General features: G+C 58.4%; 1 protein-coding gene across 1 annotated transcript; it reads right to left on the minus strand.

The window, feature by feature from the left end:
• Positions 1-2761: 2761 nt before the first annotated feature.
• MYMK (myomaker, myoblast fusion factor) lies at positions 2762-11900 on the minus strand. Its single transcript, XM_053558376.1, has 5 exons — positions 11659-11900; positions 8011-8125; positions 7158-7306; positions 4703-4819; positions 2762-4289 (listed from the first exon to the last, which is right to left on the minus strand). The coding sequence occupies exons 1-5, from the start codon at positions 11791-11793 to the stop codon at positions 4140-4142; spliced, it is 666 nt and encodes a 221-aa protein (XP_053414351.1). The 5' UTR covers positions 11794-11900; the 3' UTR covers positions 2762-4139.
• Positions 11901-16733: the final 4833 nt, after the last annotated feature.

A 16733-nucleotide genomic window follows, 5' to 3' on the forward strand; every position in this document is an offset into this window, starting at 1 on the left:
ACAAAGAACCAGGTTACACTGCTTGCATTGTTAGGTAAAGACATTCTTATAATGATTGTCATTTAAAAATAACTGTGCTGGGAACTTTGTATTAAATTGTCTCATTTAATCTCAACAACAGCAGTGTGCCGTGGGCATTATTTCAAATGGGGGAACCGGGGGCTGAGAGAGCATGGGCAGCTCACCTAGGGCCATGGAGGGAGAGCAGAGCACAGGCCCACCTGGCCCCGGCCTGTTTGCTAGCCTGCACCCGCCCAGTCTGCCTCCCACCTCCTCTGCCCTTTAAACTTCCCTGGTGCCTTCTAGATCATCCAGCTTCTGACCTAACTCACCTGAAGGGGCCCGAGTGGCGGCCAGGTGAGGCTTTTGATCCCACCCAAAGGTGAGGACAAATGTGCAGAGATGGGATGAGCCAGGCCAGGGTCACTTGGCCATTGGGGGCGGCCAGGAGGACTGCCAGGTCCCAAGGTGGCTGGTCCTCTTTTTTTTTTAATTTGGCCGGGGCTGGGTTTGAACCCGCCACCTCCGGCATATAGGACCAGCGCCCTACCCGCTGAGCCACAGGCGCCGCCCGGTGGTTGGTCCTCTTAAACCACATATGCAGCTAGCTTAGTTAACCAACTAACTAGCAGGGAGAGACTGACACTCCGAGGCAGCATGCCGGCTCTGCAAAACCCCCCACATCCTCCAGGTCCTCCCCAGCCAGGCCCCACTCCCGGCAGCTCCCTAACTGCAATCCCAGCCGGACAGCTCAGAAGCAGACGGGGGGCTGTAAAGCCTCTTTAAAAGGGGCAATAAAAGTTTTGGGTTTCAGATCGTCTTACTAGAGAAGAGAATAACAGAGACAGGAAATTTCAGTAGCAGACACGACAAAGGCCACAGCCCTCAGACGAAAACACCTCGCTGTGCAAACAGAAGACGTCCTGGCCCCGCAGCCGTGCCAGCCTCACACCAGGGGGAGGAGGGGTTTCTACAATAGACTGTTTTGTCTACGTTGCTGTAAATGTTTATAATACTTGTCCACGTTGGTACTGCCCGAGGTGTCCACACTCCCCCTGAGCCGGGCTCCTGCTGTGCATGCTGGGCGGTGGGGGATAGTGTGTGCCTGGCCGTGCACACACATGGCTGGGCAGGGGCTGACTTTGGGCACTGGGGTGGGGGTACATGGGCTGTCACTGCTCCTTGGAAGCCAAACCTAGGCTCGGGGGACTCTTGCTGGGTCTGTGCCCACCTGTCCCTCCGAGTTTGAAATGACCCAGCTGGGAAGAACAGCACCATCTGGCTCCCATGTCCTGGAGTGAGGCCACATCCAGAACCAGGCCCTGCAGCCCTCTGCTTGCAGTTTAATCCATGGCTTTCTAAACCCACATATCCACAGAACTGCGTGTCTGTCTCCAGTGGACTCGGGGTCCTGTATGGTAGCCACTGGCCACAAGGCAGCATTGCCTAATAAAGTATAGATGCCAGGTTAAATTGGTGTTTCAGACAATGAGTCATTTTTTAGTAAAGCATGTCTCCTATAAGTGCGCCCCCAATTTTCAGGGGCTGTGCCGGTGCGGACAGTTATCTGCTGTGCATCTGAGATTCAGATGCAACTGGGCATCCGTATGGCATCCGCAGCCCTTCCCATGTGGCTATTTAAATTTGCATTAATTAAAATTAACTAACATTTAAAGATTCATTTTCTTGGTTGTACTGGCAGCATTTTGGATAGCTGGTCTCCAGGCATGGGCGGGAGGTGTGGTGTTGGCCACCTGGCACACCTCACCATTAACGCATGTTGTCTGGACAGCACTGCCCATTGGCCTCTGTGGCGTCTGCAGCCTCTTCTCCCAGCACTCACTGGACGAAACCTCAGGCCTCCTACTTCCCAACTGCAATCAGGGCTATTTGTGGGGGCTCTGTCTGGCGCCCCAGGTGGGCTGGGGTGACAGTGGGGGCCCCTTGTGGCTTCAGGGGCCACAGTCCTCAGATTCCAGGGATTTGAAGACCCCGGGGCTTGACAGCACTGGCACCCAATGTCTTAGTGTCTATAGGCCATGATGATTCTCCTCAGTAGTTCTGAGGTATCCTGGTGGCCGCTCTGGGTGTCAAGGGAGCATGGTGGTTCTCCTTCCCAGCCCTCACCTCCTGGCCCCCGGTCAGAGCTTCCAAAGTTTCAAAGTGGGCTTTGATGCCTGAGGCCACTGGCGGAGAGCACCGCCTGGCAACACTGTCAAAGCTGCCCGGTGTCCTTGGCCCTCAGTGACCTCATCTGCAAAGTGGGGCCCCCAGGGGTCACTGTGGGAGCTGGCTCTCCTTGGGAGGGCAAGGCTGGGCTTAGAGCTGAGAGGCCAGGCGGCAGGGCTGTGGGCTGCAGCGCGTGTCTTAATTGTCCGTGACTTACAGACTTGGTTGGGCTCCCAGACGGCCTTCATAAATCAGCAGTGCCACAGTGAAGAGCTGGCTAGTGTGGTCCTTATGTGCTGGGTGGGGGCCTGTCCTCCCTGCCCAGGAGTATCCTGCCACCTCCAAGTTTCCATGTGTTGCCACAGAGCTGGGAGGTGCTGGCAGCAAGGTGACTGGAGGCCGGCTACCTTGTACCTACCTGCTCCTGTAGGAGTGCCCCCGAGACCCCAAGTCTGTAGCTTCCCCGTCACCTGGTGTGGAGACTTACAGAGTCTACATGGTTCCGGGCCAGCCTGTCCCTTCCTGGTGTGTGTGAAGTATGAGTGTACGTGCATGTCTGTGTACGTGTGTACATGTGTGTGCATGTGTGTGCACCCCCTCCTATAGACTGGCAGCAGACAGAGGCAGGGCCAGGACACTCTCTTTGTCAGGGCACAGCACTTGGATGGGGGCCAGTGTCCTTGGCCTATGATGGGGGCACAGAGGACAGGCCCCTGATCCCCTGCTGGGTGGTTGCCCTCAGAGCCCTGACTGTGGAGCTTCAGCTTCCTCATCTGAAAAACAGGGTGGCATCCTGTCCTGGCCCCTGAGCTCAGTGAGGTCCCCAAGAGCCAGGAGGGAAACATGGGACACAGCAGGCTCTGTCCCCTGTGCCTGCCCTCTGCTGGCAGGGGGGGAGCAGGATTGAGGAGGGGCCAGCCCATAGCCCTCTGGGATGTGGCCAGGCCAAGGAGCTGGAGTGTCCCCACCCAGGTGCAGAGTTAGCCCCTGAGGATATGGGAGATTACTTCAGGGACTGGACCTGGCTGCCACCGTCTGGAAACAGAAACAGGCCCCAGACAGGTGTCAGCGACTTCCTGCCTGACAGATGGGCCTGGGACTGCCAGGGGAGAGGGTGGGCTGGGTTCTGAGGAGATGCAGGCTGTGAGGTGATGTCTGGCCACCCCACCCACCACTCCTGGACCGTTGCAGGCGGGAGCTCATAGTGTGGGCTCCAGGGCTCTGCTCAAGGTCACAGCACTCAAACACGCCTCTCCACGCTGGGGGCACAGCAGGCGGCGGGGCTGAGGGCTGGTGTGTGGGGCCGAGGACAAGGACAGGTGCTCCAGTGGTGTGGGTTCAGCTCAGAACCTTGGGCGTTTGTCCATAGGCTGGGAGCCACGCCACTGGACTCGAAGTCTTGTTTTAAGAACTGGACATAAATAAAGTGCCTGGCAGGCAGTAGGATCAGTAAATCAGGGAGTCTTATTGGTGATTGTTACAGAAACGGCTTGATTCGAGAACTGGCTGGAAGGCCGGGTAAAGGGAAGACCTGGGCCAGGGACAGAGCTGGCCACACTGGCCATGGCTCCCTAAATGGGTGCACTCAGAGCCCATGGCCATAGGACAGAGAGGTGATGTCAGCTTCCAGGGGAAAGTGGATGACATGGGAGGGGCTGGGCGTCCCCACTTGGCGGCTGGCACTGGCTGTATAGCTGGCTGTGGGCTTTAGACACATCTGTCAGTCATGATGAGTCTTGGGGGAACAAGTGCTTTCTTTCCCACATAGTGCTGAGCACCAGTGAAACCCAGTCCAGGGCTCCGGGGCACCTAGCACCACACAGCAGGTGCAGCACAAAGGTCCAGGGACCTCCCAGGCTGCCATAGATACTGTCCCTCCTGGATGCTCTGGGGCAGGGTGGGGGCAGGAGAGGCCCTGGGGGGAGACTCTCAGGAGTGAGGGTAGGGGCGGGGCAGAGCTGGGAGCGAGGTCAGACACAGGCGCAGCACAGGGTGGGACAGTCCAGCTTGACTGGGCCCCCAGCGTTCCCAGCCTTCTTGTTGACCTTGGGCAGCAGCAGGACAAAGGACATGGCCAGGGCACAGTGGTAGAAGCTGTGGACGTAGGTGTAGTCCCAGTCCTGTGGGGGCAGGGAGTCAGTCTGGTCCTCAGCCCCCCAAGGCTCCCCGAGCCCCTGGAGGGCCCAAGTCCCTGCTGTGTACCAAGTGCATGTGGGCCCTGCAGGAGGACTCCCGGCGGCCCAGTCATGGTGGCCTTTCCTCCACCCACCCCCAGGCCAGTATGCTCCGTACGCTCTCAGGCCTCTGACCAGAGGCTGGGAGCCCCCTCCTCCCACCCTTCCCCACTCTGTCCCTCTCCACCCTCTCCCCCAGGCCGGCCTTGGCCTCTTGGTTATGATCACCGCACAGGCCAGCTCTGGGCTCTTTAACCCCCCGGCCCACACAGGCTGTGATGCCTCTAACGCCCCCAGCTGAGCGAGGCCATGCCAAGCTGGCTTGGGTGGACGGGGCGCTTCCCCACCAGGCTTGGTACCTCGAAGAAGAAGCGGAGCATGAGGGCAAGGGCACCAAAGCAGAGGCCAGGGCCCAGCTGCTGGGTGTAGACACTGGCGTCGGGGTACAGAGCCTGCTTCTCCTTCATCTTGCGCAGCTGCAGGGAAGGTGGTAACAGCAGGCCTCTCAGGTCTCAGGCTGGGCACTGGACTCCACCTGAGCCAGCCCCAGGGCTGGCCCTGCACTTGCTCGCCCTGGCCATCTCCAGGTGGAACATGCCCGTCTGTGGCCAGGCCACAGGGTTACTTCTGCCAGACCTAGCCCTTCACTTGGGTGACCTGCCTGGGGTCCTCTGGGGCCAATGTGCCCCATAAAGATCTCCCCCTGCCTCTTTGGATGTCACCAGGCCATCCCTTGGAGGCTGCCATCTCCCTCCAAAGGGGAGCCCCAGGGACTGCACAGGGCGACTTTTTACAGGGGAGGGGGCAATGGTGTATTTGGCACCTGCCAGCCCAGGGCGGCCCACGGGGTGGCACTTGTGATGGTCCGTGGGACAACTTTACTTGGCACGCAAACATTATTTACTTTACCAGCTAAAGGACCTATCTTCATATTTATTGGGAAAACTTAGCCAGAACCAATTATCAGATACCGACTTCTCAGACACTGAGGTCAGAACAAGGCCCAGGAGGGAGCTGCCCTGAGACAGATGGTTCCCTGCAGAGAAAGGGGAATAAGGGCAGGTCCACCTGTGAGCATGGGCCCTGGGGCCAGGAGTGTTTCAAGGCTCAGCATGTCTGCATTCAAGAAGGAGAAATCGTCACATACAGAGTATGAGGTGTAAGCCCTGAGGTGGGGCAGCGTCCCTCACTGCACACTTCCCTGCCTGGGGCACATGAAGCCCACACAAGGCCTCCTGCTGTGCCAAGGCAGATTTGCCAACAAATGAATGTAAGCTGATTCCAGCAGTCAGCGTTTTGGAATTTCCCTCGCAATAGTGTGACCCTGGGTGCAGATGACCCAGGCCCACAGCCCCCATGGGACCGACCTCCAGGTCACACCATGGGCTGCCTCACCCCAGGGCACCTCCATCCAACTCTTGTCACTTGTCACTTTCTCCTCTGGGGGGTGGTGGTGGTTCCCAAACCTCTCCCAAGAAGAGATAAGCCTCAGGAAGTAAAGCCCACCCTCATTCCAGGAAACAACTGCTCTTGAATATACAAAATAAACTGTATACTTCATGATCTAGAAAACGTAATTTGAGCCCAGATGCAGGGAGGCAGACAGCCCATCTCCCATCCCTGTGCCCAGACCCCAGCCCCAGGGCCTTGGAAGTCTCACAGCACTTTGTGGGGACACTAATGAGTAAATTCTGCTCTGGGTGGTTAAAACTAGGGGGGAATAGCCTGGGTGCAGAGCCAGCATCAAGGCGGGTATTAGAGCCCGGAGCCCCCTATCCTGCATTCTTAAATAGACATTATGGACCTTACCCAGCACATCCCCTCCCCTCACAAAGCAGCTTTAGGGGCCTCAGGGCAGCCCAGGGGAGCTCTGCTTCCCTGGGCTGCAGAGAAAGAGGCTCCCTTGTGTCACCTGCTTGGAAAGTCAAGTTCTGGCCTGACCACTGCCCTGCTGTGACTTCCTGTTAAGTTGCCAGTCTCTCTACGCCTCAGTTTCTTTGTTACCCAAATGGCAAAATCAAGCTGTCCTTCTTGGCTGTCCAGCAGAGTAGGGCAGGCTTTGAAAGCTTTGCCACCAGAACTTTCTTTCCCTCTGTTGCAATAGAGTGGGCCAGGCCAGGTCTCCTCCTACCACAAGGTCCCAGGCTGTACTCCAAAGGGGCAAATGGGACAGAGTTTTCCCGGGGGAGAACCAGCCCAAGCCAAAGCTCCCAGGTCTGTGTCTGGCCCTCAAAGCTTAGACTCCCTCCTGCCCCTGGGTCCACTACCCCTGGGTCTGTCCTGCCGTAATGTTCCTTTTTGGCTTGGGCTAGTTTGAGTGGGTTTTGGTCTCTGCAGCGAGAGAGCCTGGGTACTGCAGAGTGTGTAGGGAACCCCGGAACACGTGTAAAGGGCCTGGGCCTCACACCACACTCCCCCTCCAGGAAGTCTCCTCAGGTTAACCCAGCCATTTTCCTCGCTGAAGTTGCCTCTCTACGGCATCATCTCTGCACTGAGGACAATGACCTAACAGCAGTGAGTGGCTACTGGTGCAGGACACACGGGAAGCTGGGTTCCCTGCCAATACGCCAGGTGGGTTATCTCACAAGGTGGTTGTGGAGGCCGAGGGGTCAGTGACTTGGACTCAGCCCAACACTAGTGAGAACAGACAGGGCTCTTGCCGTCTGCTTGGAGGGAGCGCCTGATGGCCGTTTTCTGCGTGATTCTTCTGATTCTGTGTGTCCAGCCTGCCCACCCACGAGGGCAGGAGGAACCCCAGCCAGGAGCAGGTTGGGGCCCCCAGGTCCCCCTCACAGATGTGCACCCAATACGCACCCACTTTGCGGCGATGATGAGGACAGCGGTGCCGATGGGGCCTGAGTACACGCCGTAGCCCCCGCGGTCGTGGTAGATTCGCACTGCGATGGTCAGGACGCCGAACATCACCAGGGTAGACCTTTTGGGTTCATCAAAGTCAGCCAGGGCTGGAGGGGGCGGAGAGAGACATGCGGACTGTGAGCGGCTGCTTCTGCCCCCAGGACGTGTCCCTCAGATGGCCCCGCTCAGGGTCCCCTTGGCTAATGAGACCCCGAGACCCAGATGCTCTTGGGGAGTAAGTATTCCCTCTAGTTTTTAGGGGAAAGCCTGCTGCCTTCCATGGGCAGAGGTGAGCGGCTCTGTGTTGGCAACCAGCTTTCATGAGATCAGGGTGCAAGAGAAGGACATGCCCACCCAGCAGGATGAGGACCCTGGGGCAGAGAGAAGGCCTGCAGCTCCCAGGCCAGGGAGCAGACGCCCTCGGGTGATGGGGACATGGGTCTCCACAGAGCTGCGAGACAGCAGTGAGTGGAAGCAGATTTGTAGGACCCTGGGCCTGGGAAGGTCCTGTCTCCACGAGGCCCCAGGCTGTGTGGGTACTTGTGGGAAAGTGCCCTTGGCCCTCCGGGGAGGGGCGGGAGGGCCTAGCCACACTTTTCCCTGTGTTAGTCCTGGCTGCTTCTGTTCATCACAAGCTTTTACTACCTGAGTCATTTTAAAAGGATCTGAAAACTGGAACTCAGGCATGTAGGAGCTGAAGAGGCCCCGAGCCCAGCAAAGAGAAGAGGTTCTTAGAGATGGGGTGGAGGGGTGGTGTGGGGGCAGAGAGCCGGCCTTGCCTGCAGGGCCAGGCTTTGGGGTAACAACTCACCCATCAGGGACACCCACATGCTCAGTGCTGTCCCGTAAATGCTGAAGTATTCCAGGATGTCATGCCGAGCGAAGCAGAGCACAGACAGGCCAGGCCCATGGCAGGCGTGGTAGAGCTGCCGAAAAAGCTGCAGTCACGGGCTGAGGGTGGAGGTTGGGGCTGGAGCCTGGGGCAGGGGCTGGCCCCTGAGACACCAGCCCCTCAAGAGCCAGGCCACCAACTGGCTGAGAGAACTTGGGCAAGTCACTTAGGGGCTGTGGGCCTCAGTCTCCCATCTGAAAAGTGGGGCATGGCCAAGTGCCCCCTTCATGGGGTCCTCTGGGGGAATAAATGGAGCTTGCACCAGAGGGGTTCAGGTCCTACAGTGTGCCGGGTCTCAGTGAACGTCTGGGCGGCCATGGGAACCCCAAAGCTCGAGCTGATTTACTGCACATGCTCGGTGGTCTTGGCACTGAGGCCAGAGCCTCCTTTCTGGGTGCAGCTGCTCTATGGGGCCTTTTCTTGCACAAATGCACCCTCCCCCCACCATGACTGATCTCCCCTGCAGCAGCCTTCTCAGGCTGGGATGGGCATCAGAACACCTGGCGGGTGTTAAGACACAGGGAGCAGAGTCCCACCCTGAAGTGCTGGCCCAGGATCTCTGGGTTGGGGTGCAAGGGGTGGGTTTTTAACAGATTCTGGGGTGCGGGCTGAGAATTGCTGTCTGCAGCCTCTGTCTCTGTTTCTCAGAAGGGCGTGGAGCTCTTAGAGCCTCAGCAGGTGTGAGCGCAGCACCCAGGTGCTGCCCCTCCCCCCCCCTCATTTTTTACCCCGCACCTGATTTAGACCTAAGTGCCTACATGGAGTATTTCGAAGCAGTCCACAAACTTACGGAAAACAACTCTTTCTCCTTTTGCACTCACATGTCATCATTTTAAGTAATATTTAATTACATGACATAATTATTTTGACAAGTTCAACTGGCATAAACAAGCTCAGGAGCCAGCACAACCAACTGGTGGTAAGCCCAGCTCGGCGGGAGGGAGCAGGCTGGACAGCAGCCCATGTCTGGAGCCTGGAGGTGGCAGGGACACTGGCAAGGGAGCGGGGCCTGGGTCATCTGGTGAGTCGGGAAGTCGGGTGGACTTAGAGAGCACCTACTGAGCGCAGTGGTATGCGGCCTACATTTATGGCACACTCGGGAGGTGTTTAGAACAAGGGAGGTGGCAGTCCCACTTCTTACAGCACTCCCAGACGCTGCCCCTTTCTAAGGAGAGGCGAGAGGAGGGTAACCAGGTGGTGGCCACGACTGTTCAGCTTGGAGAAGGAGAAGGTTGAGGTAGGGCCTGATCAAGGTGTTTAAATGTGCACAAGAGCAGGGAGAAGGGTCCAGGCCTTGTGGTCCTGGTCTCCTGGCTCCTTCAGAACTATACCTCCCACTCCTGCCCCAGCCTACAGCCTCTGCGTGTCCTTCGTGGCATAGATTGCTGTGGACAACTGAGACTGACTCACTGTTAGACCTGTCCCTGTCAGGAGCAGGAATGGCCTCTCCTCATGTTAGCTGCAAGGCCAGCTCCCGGTGTAGACTGTTTGCTGTGTGTGTGCAGGGTCAGGGGGCAGCTGGCCCACTCTTGGGAGCCTCTCTCACCAGGCCCTTAGTTCCTCCTAACAGTGGGACCTTAGCTCTGCTCAGCACCACTTGCCTAGGGGTCAGGGCTGGCAGGGACCGAGGGCCTCCCTCACCACCCACCAGGAAGCAGGGCAGGCCTGGCCCGGTGAGGGTGGTGGTCGGGGCGGTGTGGCTCTGGAGCAGCCTGGCCGGTGGGTCCTTGTGGTGGGAGCTCAGGCAAGCAGCCTGTCGAGTGGGGTGAGAATGGCGGTCTGTAGGGTGTGCATGCACAGAAGTGGTGACTGTCACAGGAGGGTCCTTGTCGGAACGCAAGAGAAGCCACGTGGAGTGGAGAACTTTGGGAGCTACAGAATGTGGCTTTGAGGCTAGAGCACATTTGTTGCAGGAGGCAGCTGCCCCTGACACTCAGGGTGGGGCAGGGTGGGGCTGGGCAGCCCCTGAGGCCGGCACAGAGGCAGCTGGGTGGCCAGCCCAGGCCCAGGCAGGGAGGGCAGCCTGGTGCTGCTTGTGGTTTGTTGGGCTGGGTCCAACATGGGATGTGGGGGACAAGACCCCAGTTTCTCTCCCCACTGTGCCTGTAGACAAGTGCTGCCTCTGCATTGGCCCTAGGCTTTCCCACAGCCCTGACCCAGCCCGGGGGCCCAGGAGGAGTAAATGGAATGGCGTTTGGAAAATGCTTTGAACCAGCTGGGAGCTCCGGGGTGGGCTGGGTGCTCACGGAGCACAGTGACTCAGCCTCTCTGGGACTTAGCCTCTTCATCTGTCACAGAAGGATCACAGCACGGGGCTGAGGGGGCCGTAAGAAGATTGACTAAGACAGTGTGCAGAGACCCAGCCACCAGATGCTGGCTTGTGGGTCCTCAGGGCTGTGGCTGGTGTCTCTCCCACAGTGGCATCTGGTACCACAAGGGACACAGTCTGTTCCAGGTCACACAAGGGACCCAGCCTGCCTCAGGTCACAGCTACTTATGGGAACAGAACAAACTGGGGTGTGTGGCCCCCTAGTCAAGTGCACACTTGGCTTCTCCCACTGTAGGCAAAGTCGGGCTTGGCTGACTTGGGATGCAGGCACAACATGTGAGTGCATTTCTGCAAACATGCATGTGCTCGCAGACCTGGCCCTCAGGCTGCTCTGTGCACACCTGTGTGCTTGGCATTTTTGCCCACAGAGGCCCTGCTGCTGGGGTAGGGGCTGCCTGGGGGGTGTGTTGAAAACAGTTCAGGCCTGGCATTGCCTGGAAGAGGCTGGGGGGATGCTGGCTCCCAGGGCAGGCGTGGAGACAGCCAAAGGCTGGGAGGCAGGAGGGCATGAGGACAGAAGGATGACAGTGGGAGACACAGGATAGGTTAGACAGATTGCAGATAGACAACCAAGCTGGAGGGAGGGACAGAAGGAGTCAGAGAGACACTTGGAGGGTCAGGGGAGCAAAACCAGAGATCAAGAGGTTTAGAGAGTAAATTCCACAGCTTTGTAGTCCCAGAAATCAAAGGAGAGCCAGACACAGAAAGCAAATAAGAGAGGCAGAGGGAAGACCAGACCCAGAAAGGAGAAGGAGACCCTCAGAGGGAGGGCTGGGGGGGAGAGAGGAGGGAGAACAGACGTGCAGGAGACAGAAGAGGGTCCAGAGAGGGGCGTGAGCGGAGCGGAGTGGGTCCTCCTGGACAGGGCCGCTCCAGACCCTAAAGCACTCCCCGGGCCCTTTTTGTTTCTGAACCATAACTGCTTCCAGGCCTGGCCCCCCCATTACCCTTCTGCTCAGTGGTTCCTGGCTTGGCCAGAGGGAGGTGGGGCAGGGGAGCCAGGCACTCAGGGGGCCTGTCCTTAAATGACTGACCTGCTCTGTCATGCACTTGGCCTCACTCACACAGCTGCAATTGCAGAACAGATGGGGAAACTGAGGCAGGGGACAACACTGGACCCCCACCCTGGCCTCTTTTTTTACTTCCAAATCAGTTTTCTTCCTCACCCCATACAGGAAAGTGGTGGCAAGACGGCCCCCTCCTGTGCTGCCTGGGTCTCCCGAGGCCCCCAGACTCACCGCCACGAAGAACATGGTGAAGAGGTAGACCATGGCCTCCATGTGAAACCGCCTCTTGGCGGCAATGCTGACTGTGGGCAGGAGGGCCAGGCTGCTGAGGGTGGGTAGGAGCAGCTTGGCCACCAGTGTCCCCATGTGCAGGAGGAAGGCTCTGGCGAGTGTGCAGGCCTCCAGGCCCCAGGGCAGGGCTTGCGAGGGAGAAGGCCCCGATGGCAGCTGCAGGGCGACCACAGGAGGGTTTAAATGCCCTGGACAAAGGCAGGGACACCAGAGCACATGTCGAGGACACACGGAGAGAGTCCAACAGCTGATGTGCCATGTGACCTATACTTGCTGGAGTTTTTTTTTTTTTTTTTTGAGAGGCTGGAGGAGTTGAAGGAGGCCATACTTTTTTGCTCTGAGACAACAGCCTTGGGGAAGAGTCCCTGGTAGTACAATCTCTGAATTCCAGACATTTTCCATCCTGGCCCCCTCCCCAGAATGAGACCAGGGTCTCTGTTCCTAGGGTTACATGTCCGCAAGTGGCAAGAGAACCCAAGATTTAGTCCATTCTAAACACAAGAGGACTTGGCAGCCCTCAGATACTATCCTGGCCCCCCTTTCCTGGTGGCTGGGTTCACGAAACTAACTTTCTGCCCTGCCTGGTGGCGTGTTTCACACCTTATGGATGAGGACCGGCTCTGGTAGTGCTTCCAGCACGCGCCCCTCAGCTCCTCTCTGCTCTTCTGACGACAGCTCCTTGGCCAGCCCTTCGGAAATTACCTTCCCTTGTTGCAAGAGGTCTTGGGGAGCTGTCTGGCGTGGCGCCTCCTCCCTGGACAAACAATGATGAGTGTGTGGGCTGAGCCACCTGGGCACGGTCTCTTTCCCTGGGTTGACTGACTGACTTGTTGGCAGCCAAAGGACAGCTTGTGCTTCCATTTTAATTTTTCATCGTGGTGTAATTCACGTGGGACAAAATGCACTGATTTAAAATGCGCAATCTGTTTAGTTTTAACAAGTGCAGACACCTGTGTAACGCCCACAGGGTTCATTCTCTTCTGCTCAGGATTCCCCCAGCAGTGGCAGCCACTAATACGGTTTTGCCCCCACACCCGGCTTTGCGGGTTCCAGAACTCCACGTGCGATCATGCACTGTTCTGGGTCTGGTTTCTTAGGCTCGCTGACATGATGTCTGTGTGATAAGCCATGTTGTGTGGGGGACTGGTGGCTGGGGTGGCTGGGGGCCCTCTTCCGCATTTCTGGCTCTGTCCTCCTAGGAACTGGAACCTGGGGTGTGGCAATGAGGCCACGGGTCTGCTCCTCCTCTGAGAGGCCACCTTTGCTTCTATCTGGAGCTCTCGCAGAGATTTGTGGAATCCCCTTTTTGTCTCAAGTCAGCTGGAGCCTGTTACTGTTGTTTGCAATGAAACATCTGACTCAACAAGTCTGGTTGGGTCATTCTGCTTAAGACTCTTCCAAGGCACTCACAGCCTTCAGGTGGCATCTAAGCATGGACAGAGACCACCAGGCCACCCATGGCCCAGACTGTGCCCCAGCTCTTGTGCATGACAGGCCCCTCCCTCCCAGGCAGGTGCTTCCTGCCCTCCCCCGTCTGGTTCGCCTGATCCCTCTGGTTGCAGGCTAGACTGCCTATCTGTGGGGAAGGCGTCATGGCAGACAGTGCTCCACCCTCCACGACTAGCGAGGGGCTCTCACACTGTGTCCACACATGCCACATCACTCCTGTCCTGGCACCTGGCACCTGCCACCTGCCTCGCAGCTGTGGGTGTGGGATTGCCTGGGTTGTATCCTCACTGACCGCAGGATCCAGGGCAGGGGCTCTGGCTGGCTGGACCCCTGCCCTAACTCCCCATGTCCAAGTCTGGCACATGGGGTGTTTAGAAGATCCGGCTGAATGAATGACTTTGTTAAAAGAATGAATGAAAGTCCAAGTAGGCAGGGCTGCGGCACATTTCTGTCTGGCCTCTGAGAAGCCAGTTCCCTCTCCAAATGGGAAAAGCAGAGCCCGCCTGTGTGCGGCTCTGGGTGGGAGGTGCGGTCTCCTGTGGGCCCATCACGGCTAGGCTGCTGGCCCCCAGCCCCAGCCCCAGCCCCAGCTCTGGCCTAGCTTTCAGCAGGAGTGGAAAACAGTGGCGAGGAAATACGATTAGATGTCAGGTGCTGTGAGAGGTGGTGGTGGAAGGAGCTCTCCAGAACCATAAACCCTGCTCAGAAGCAGGAAAACATTCCACAGTTGGTTTTGTGCATGCGCGCGCGTGTGTGTGTGTGTGTGTGTGTGTGTGTGTGTGTGAGAGAGAGAGAGTGCGCGCGCGCGTGTTTTGCAGCTGTAAACTCCAGGGCCAGGGCTGTAAGCTTGGGGAAGGGAAGAAGAGAGTGGGGAGGAGGTGCAGAGGGGGATAGAGAAGCACATGTGTTGCAGCCATTAAGGAGGAAGGGGGCTGAGGAGGGACGGTCCCAAAGGGAGTAGACAGGTGGCTGGGCAGGGGGCAGCCTAGGAGCCCCTGCAGAAAGGCTGGAACATAAGCTCCCCTCTGAGGGCGGCGCAGTGTAGAGAGGAGGTGGGGGGCAGCCTGTGTGTGGCTCCTGTCCGAGGCCTGGCCGCCTGGACGCAGACCAGCTGGCTCTGGGGAAGGCGTCCAGCTCTGAACAGGACTGAAATGACCCTTGGTTCTCCCTGGAGCAGGGCAAGTGATTGGGCTGGGGAGCTGGAGGGGGCAGAGTAGAAAAGGCCTGCCGGCCGCTTTGGGGCTATTGCTGTCCCTGAGACATAGGGGGCAGGATGGGCCCGGCTGGGCGCCAACTCAACCTGGGCAGGCCGTGAGCCAGCAGAGATCTGGCGGCCTTGGTCCTTCCTGCCTACCAGCCCACCGTTCAGGGCTCCCCATCCCCCACCCACCCTCACCTGCTGGGGCTTCAGCCAGACCAGACCCCACAGCTGCATGCCCTCCACACTCTGGCCTCTGCACAGCTTCCTGGGGTCATGAGGAGCCTCAGCCCCTCCAACCCCCAGCAGAGTGGGGCTGTCCCTTCTCAGAAGCCCAACAGCATTGAGTGCATCTTGAAAACCACTTACGTGACGGGCATGTGTCCAGCTTCAGCCGTGTGCCAGGGACTCTTCACGCCTCGTCTCGGTGGCTGGGGTGGATGCCTCTGCTCTCCCCATTTCACAGAGGCTGAGACTGAGGCCCAGAGAGGAGGGGAACCTGCTCAAGATCATCCCCCAAACACAACCCCCCTCCCTGGTGCTCCCCTTCCCTGTCTCCTTCCCCATGTACCTCTGGTGGGCAGCACCTATCCCAGGGGGCCCCCAGCAGGCCATTCCTGAGCCACATGGAGGGAGCAAAGGGCTGACCTGCCCACACTCCCCGGCCTTGCCCCCAGCTGCAGGAGCATCCCCATTATATAGAGGTGCTGTGATGCCTGGAACACCTCATGGCTCCAGCCTCCTAGACAGCTGTCTGCTGGCCCAGGAAGCTGGCCAGTTGCTGCCTCTGTGTCCTCCACATTTGGACACCAGCCCCCAGCACTGGGTCACTCCAGAGTGCAGTGGCCCTGTGCCTCAGCTCTTGTGTGGGGCCCACCAAGGCTTCCTACACCCCATGCCCAGAGTGGCATCACAGGTCTCTGCCTGGCATAGCGTGGTATTTGTCCGTGTGTGTGTCTGCAATTGTGATTGTGATTTTTCAATCAATGTCATCTTCAGCTGCTCAAGCCACCTCCAGCTTTTGATCACCTGCCAGATGAGGCAGGCAGAGGGCTCCACCCCTGCCCCTAGCACCTTGGATTGGCCTTTGCCTCGTGGGCCTCAGTTTCCTTGTCAGCACACCTGCCCCAGGGTTGCTGTGAGCACTGGGGAGCACACATGCCAAGAGCCCCTGCGTGCTCTCCCCTCCACCTACAGAGGGGTCAATGGCTTCCTGCTGGCACTGTCTGGGGGGGGTCTGGGACTGGAACCAAGGCTTCCCCGCCTGGCCTGGCCTTGCTGTTACCTGCTGGGTGCTCCTGGAAAGTGCCCTCCACATGAGGCTGAGCAGCTGGCCAGACATAGGCTCAGTGGCTGTCATGGCCAGAGTCCCCTGTGGACCAGGAATCCTGACCCATCACTTCCACAGCTCCTGGGGGCCCAGCCTGTCATCAGGGTTGAGACCTGTGGCAGAGAGGGGCAGGAGACACTCCTTGCTGGTTTCTGCAGGTTTGCTGGGAGGTTGGTAACCTTTGCTGCTGGAGCCGTGTCCCGGAAGGTCAGGCCCTATTGGCCCTGGGTAGGCAGTGACATCTAAGACCTGGGAGACGTGGTGCCCAGCCATCTCACTGGCCCTTACAGGGGCCTGTCTGTCCAGTGTGGCTTTCCTTCCTGGTGGTGTGGCAGTAAGCTTGCTTCCAGCCCGCCGCACCGGGCTCCCCAGCCCCCTTTTTGCTCTGGATCTGGGGATAAAGACCTGCTTTATCATGGAGTCTTAGACTAAGAGTGGCCTGAGCAGTCTCTGCACAGGCCTGAGTGCCCCCAGCTCAAACTTCTAGCCTTAGTCTAAGAGGACTATGCCTGTGTGCCTGGCTAAGGACAAGGAGGAGAAGCAAGTTCTGTGGTCCAGCCGGCGGCTTCCTCAGGGCAGGTGTGGGCGTGGGGTGCCATCCAGGGGGGTTCAGGGGAGGGACACTCCTAGGGAAACTGGAGTACCCCAGTGTTCTGGGGGGATCAGGAGTAGGCCAGCCCAGCCCCACCTTGCAGTGATCCACAGGCTGCCCCTGCCCTCTTGATGGGCCCACGTCCCCTCTGCTCCCAGCAACCTGCCTGCCCTGCTGGCTTCTCTGCATCAATAACATCCCCATCAGTCCTTACTGGGGAGCCCCTGGCAGAAAAAGGAGGAGCTGCGTCAAAGGTGGTGAGGAGGGGTCTGCAGCTGGTCCCAGTGGCAGGCTGAGCTCTCATGCTACTCTTGGTGACTTTGGGACCCAGGTGCGCCCAATCCTGGACTTATAGTTGATGGACCAGCCTGCGAGGGTCAGCTCTGGCCTTGGATGGCCTCAGCTGCTTTCTGTGTCTGGACATGACAATACGCTCACGCGTCCTG

The sequence above is a fragment of the Nycticebus coucang genome, chromosome 2, assembly GCF_027406575.1.
Source record: "Nycticebus coucang isolate mNycCou1 chromosome 2, mNycCou1.pri, whole genome shotgun sequence".
Classification (NCBI taxonomy): domain Eukaryota; kingdom Metazoa; phylum Chordata; class Mammalia; order Primates; family Lorisidae; genus Nycticebus; species Nycticebus coucang.

Coding starts and splice junctions, on each gene's coding strand:
- MYMK (XM_053558376.1), bottom strand. CDS start 11,793: ATGGGGACACTGGTGGCCAAGCTGCTCCTACCCACCCTCAGCAGCCTG. Junction 8,126..11,658: donor TCACCATGTTCTTCGTGGCG/GTGAGTCTGGGG, acceptor CTTTTTCGGCAG/CTCTACCACGCCTGCCATGG. Junction 7,307..8,010: donor CATGTGGGTGTCCCTGATGG/GTGAGTTGTTAC, acceptor CGCCCCCTCCAG/CCCTGGCTGACTTTGATGAA.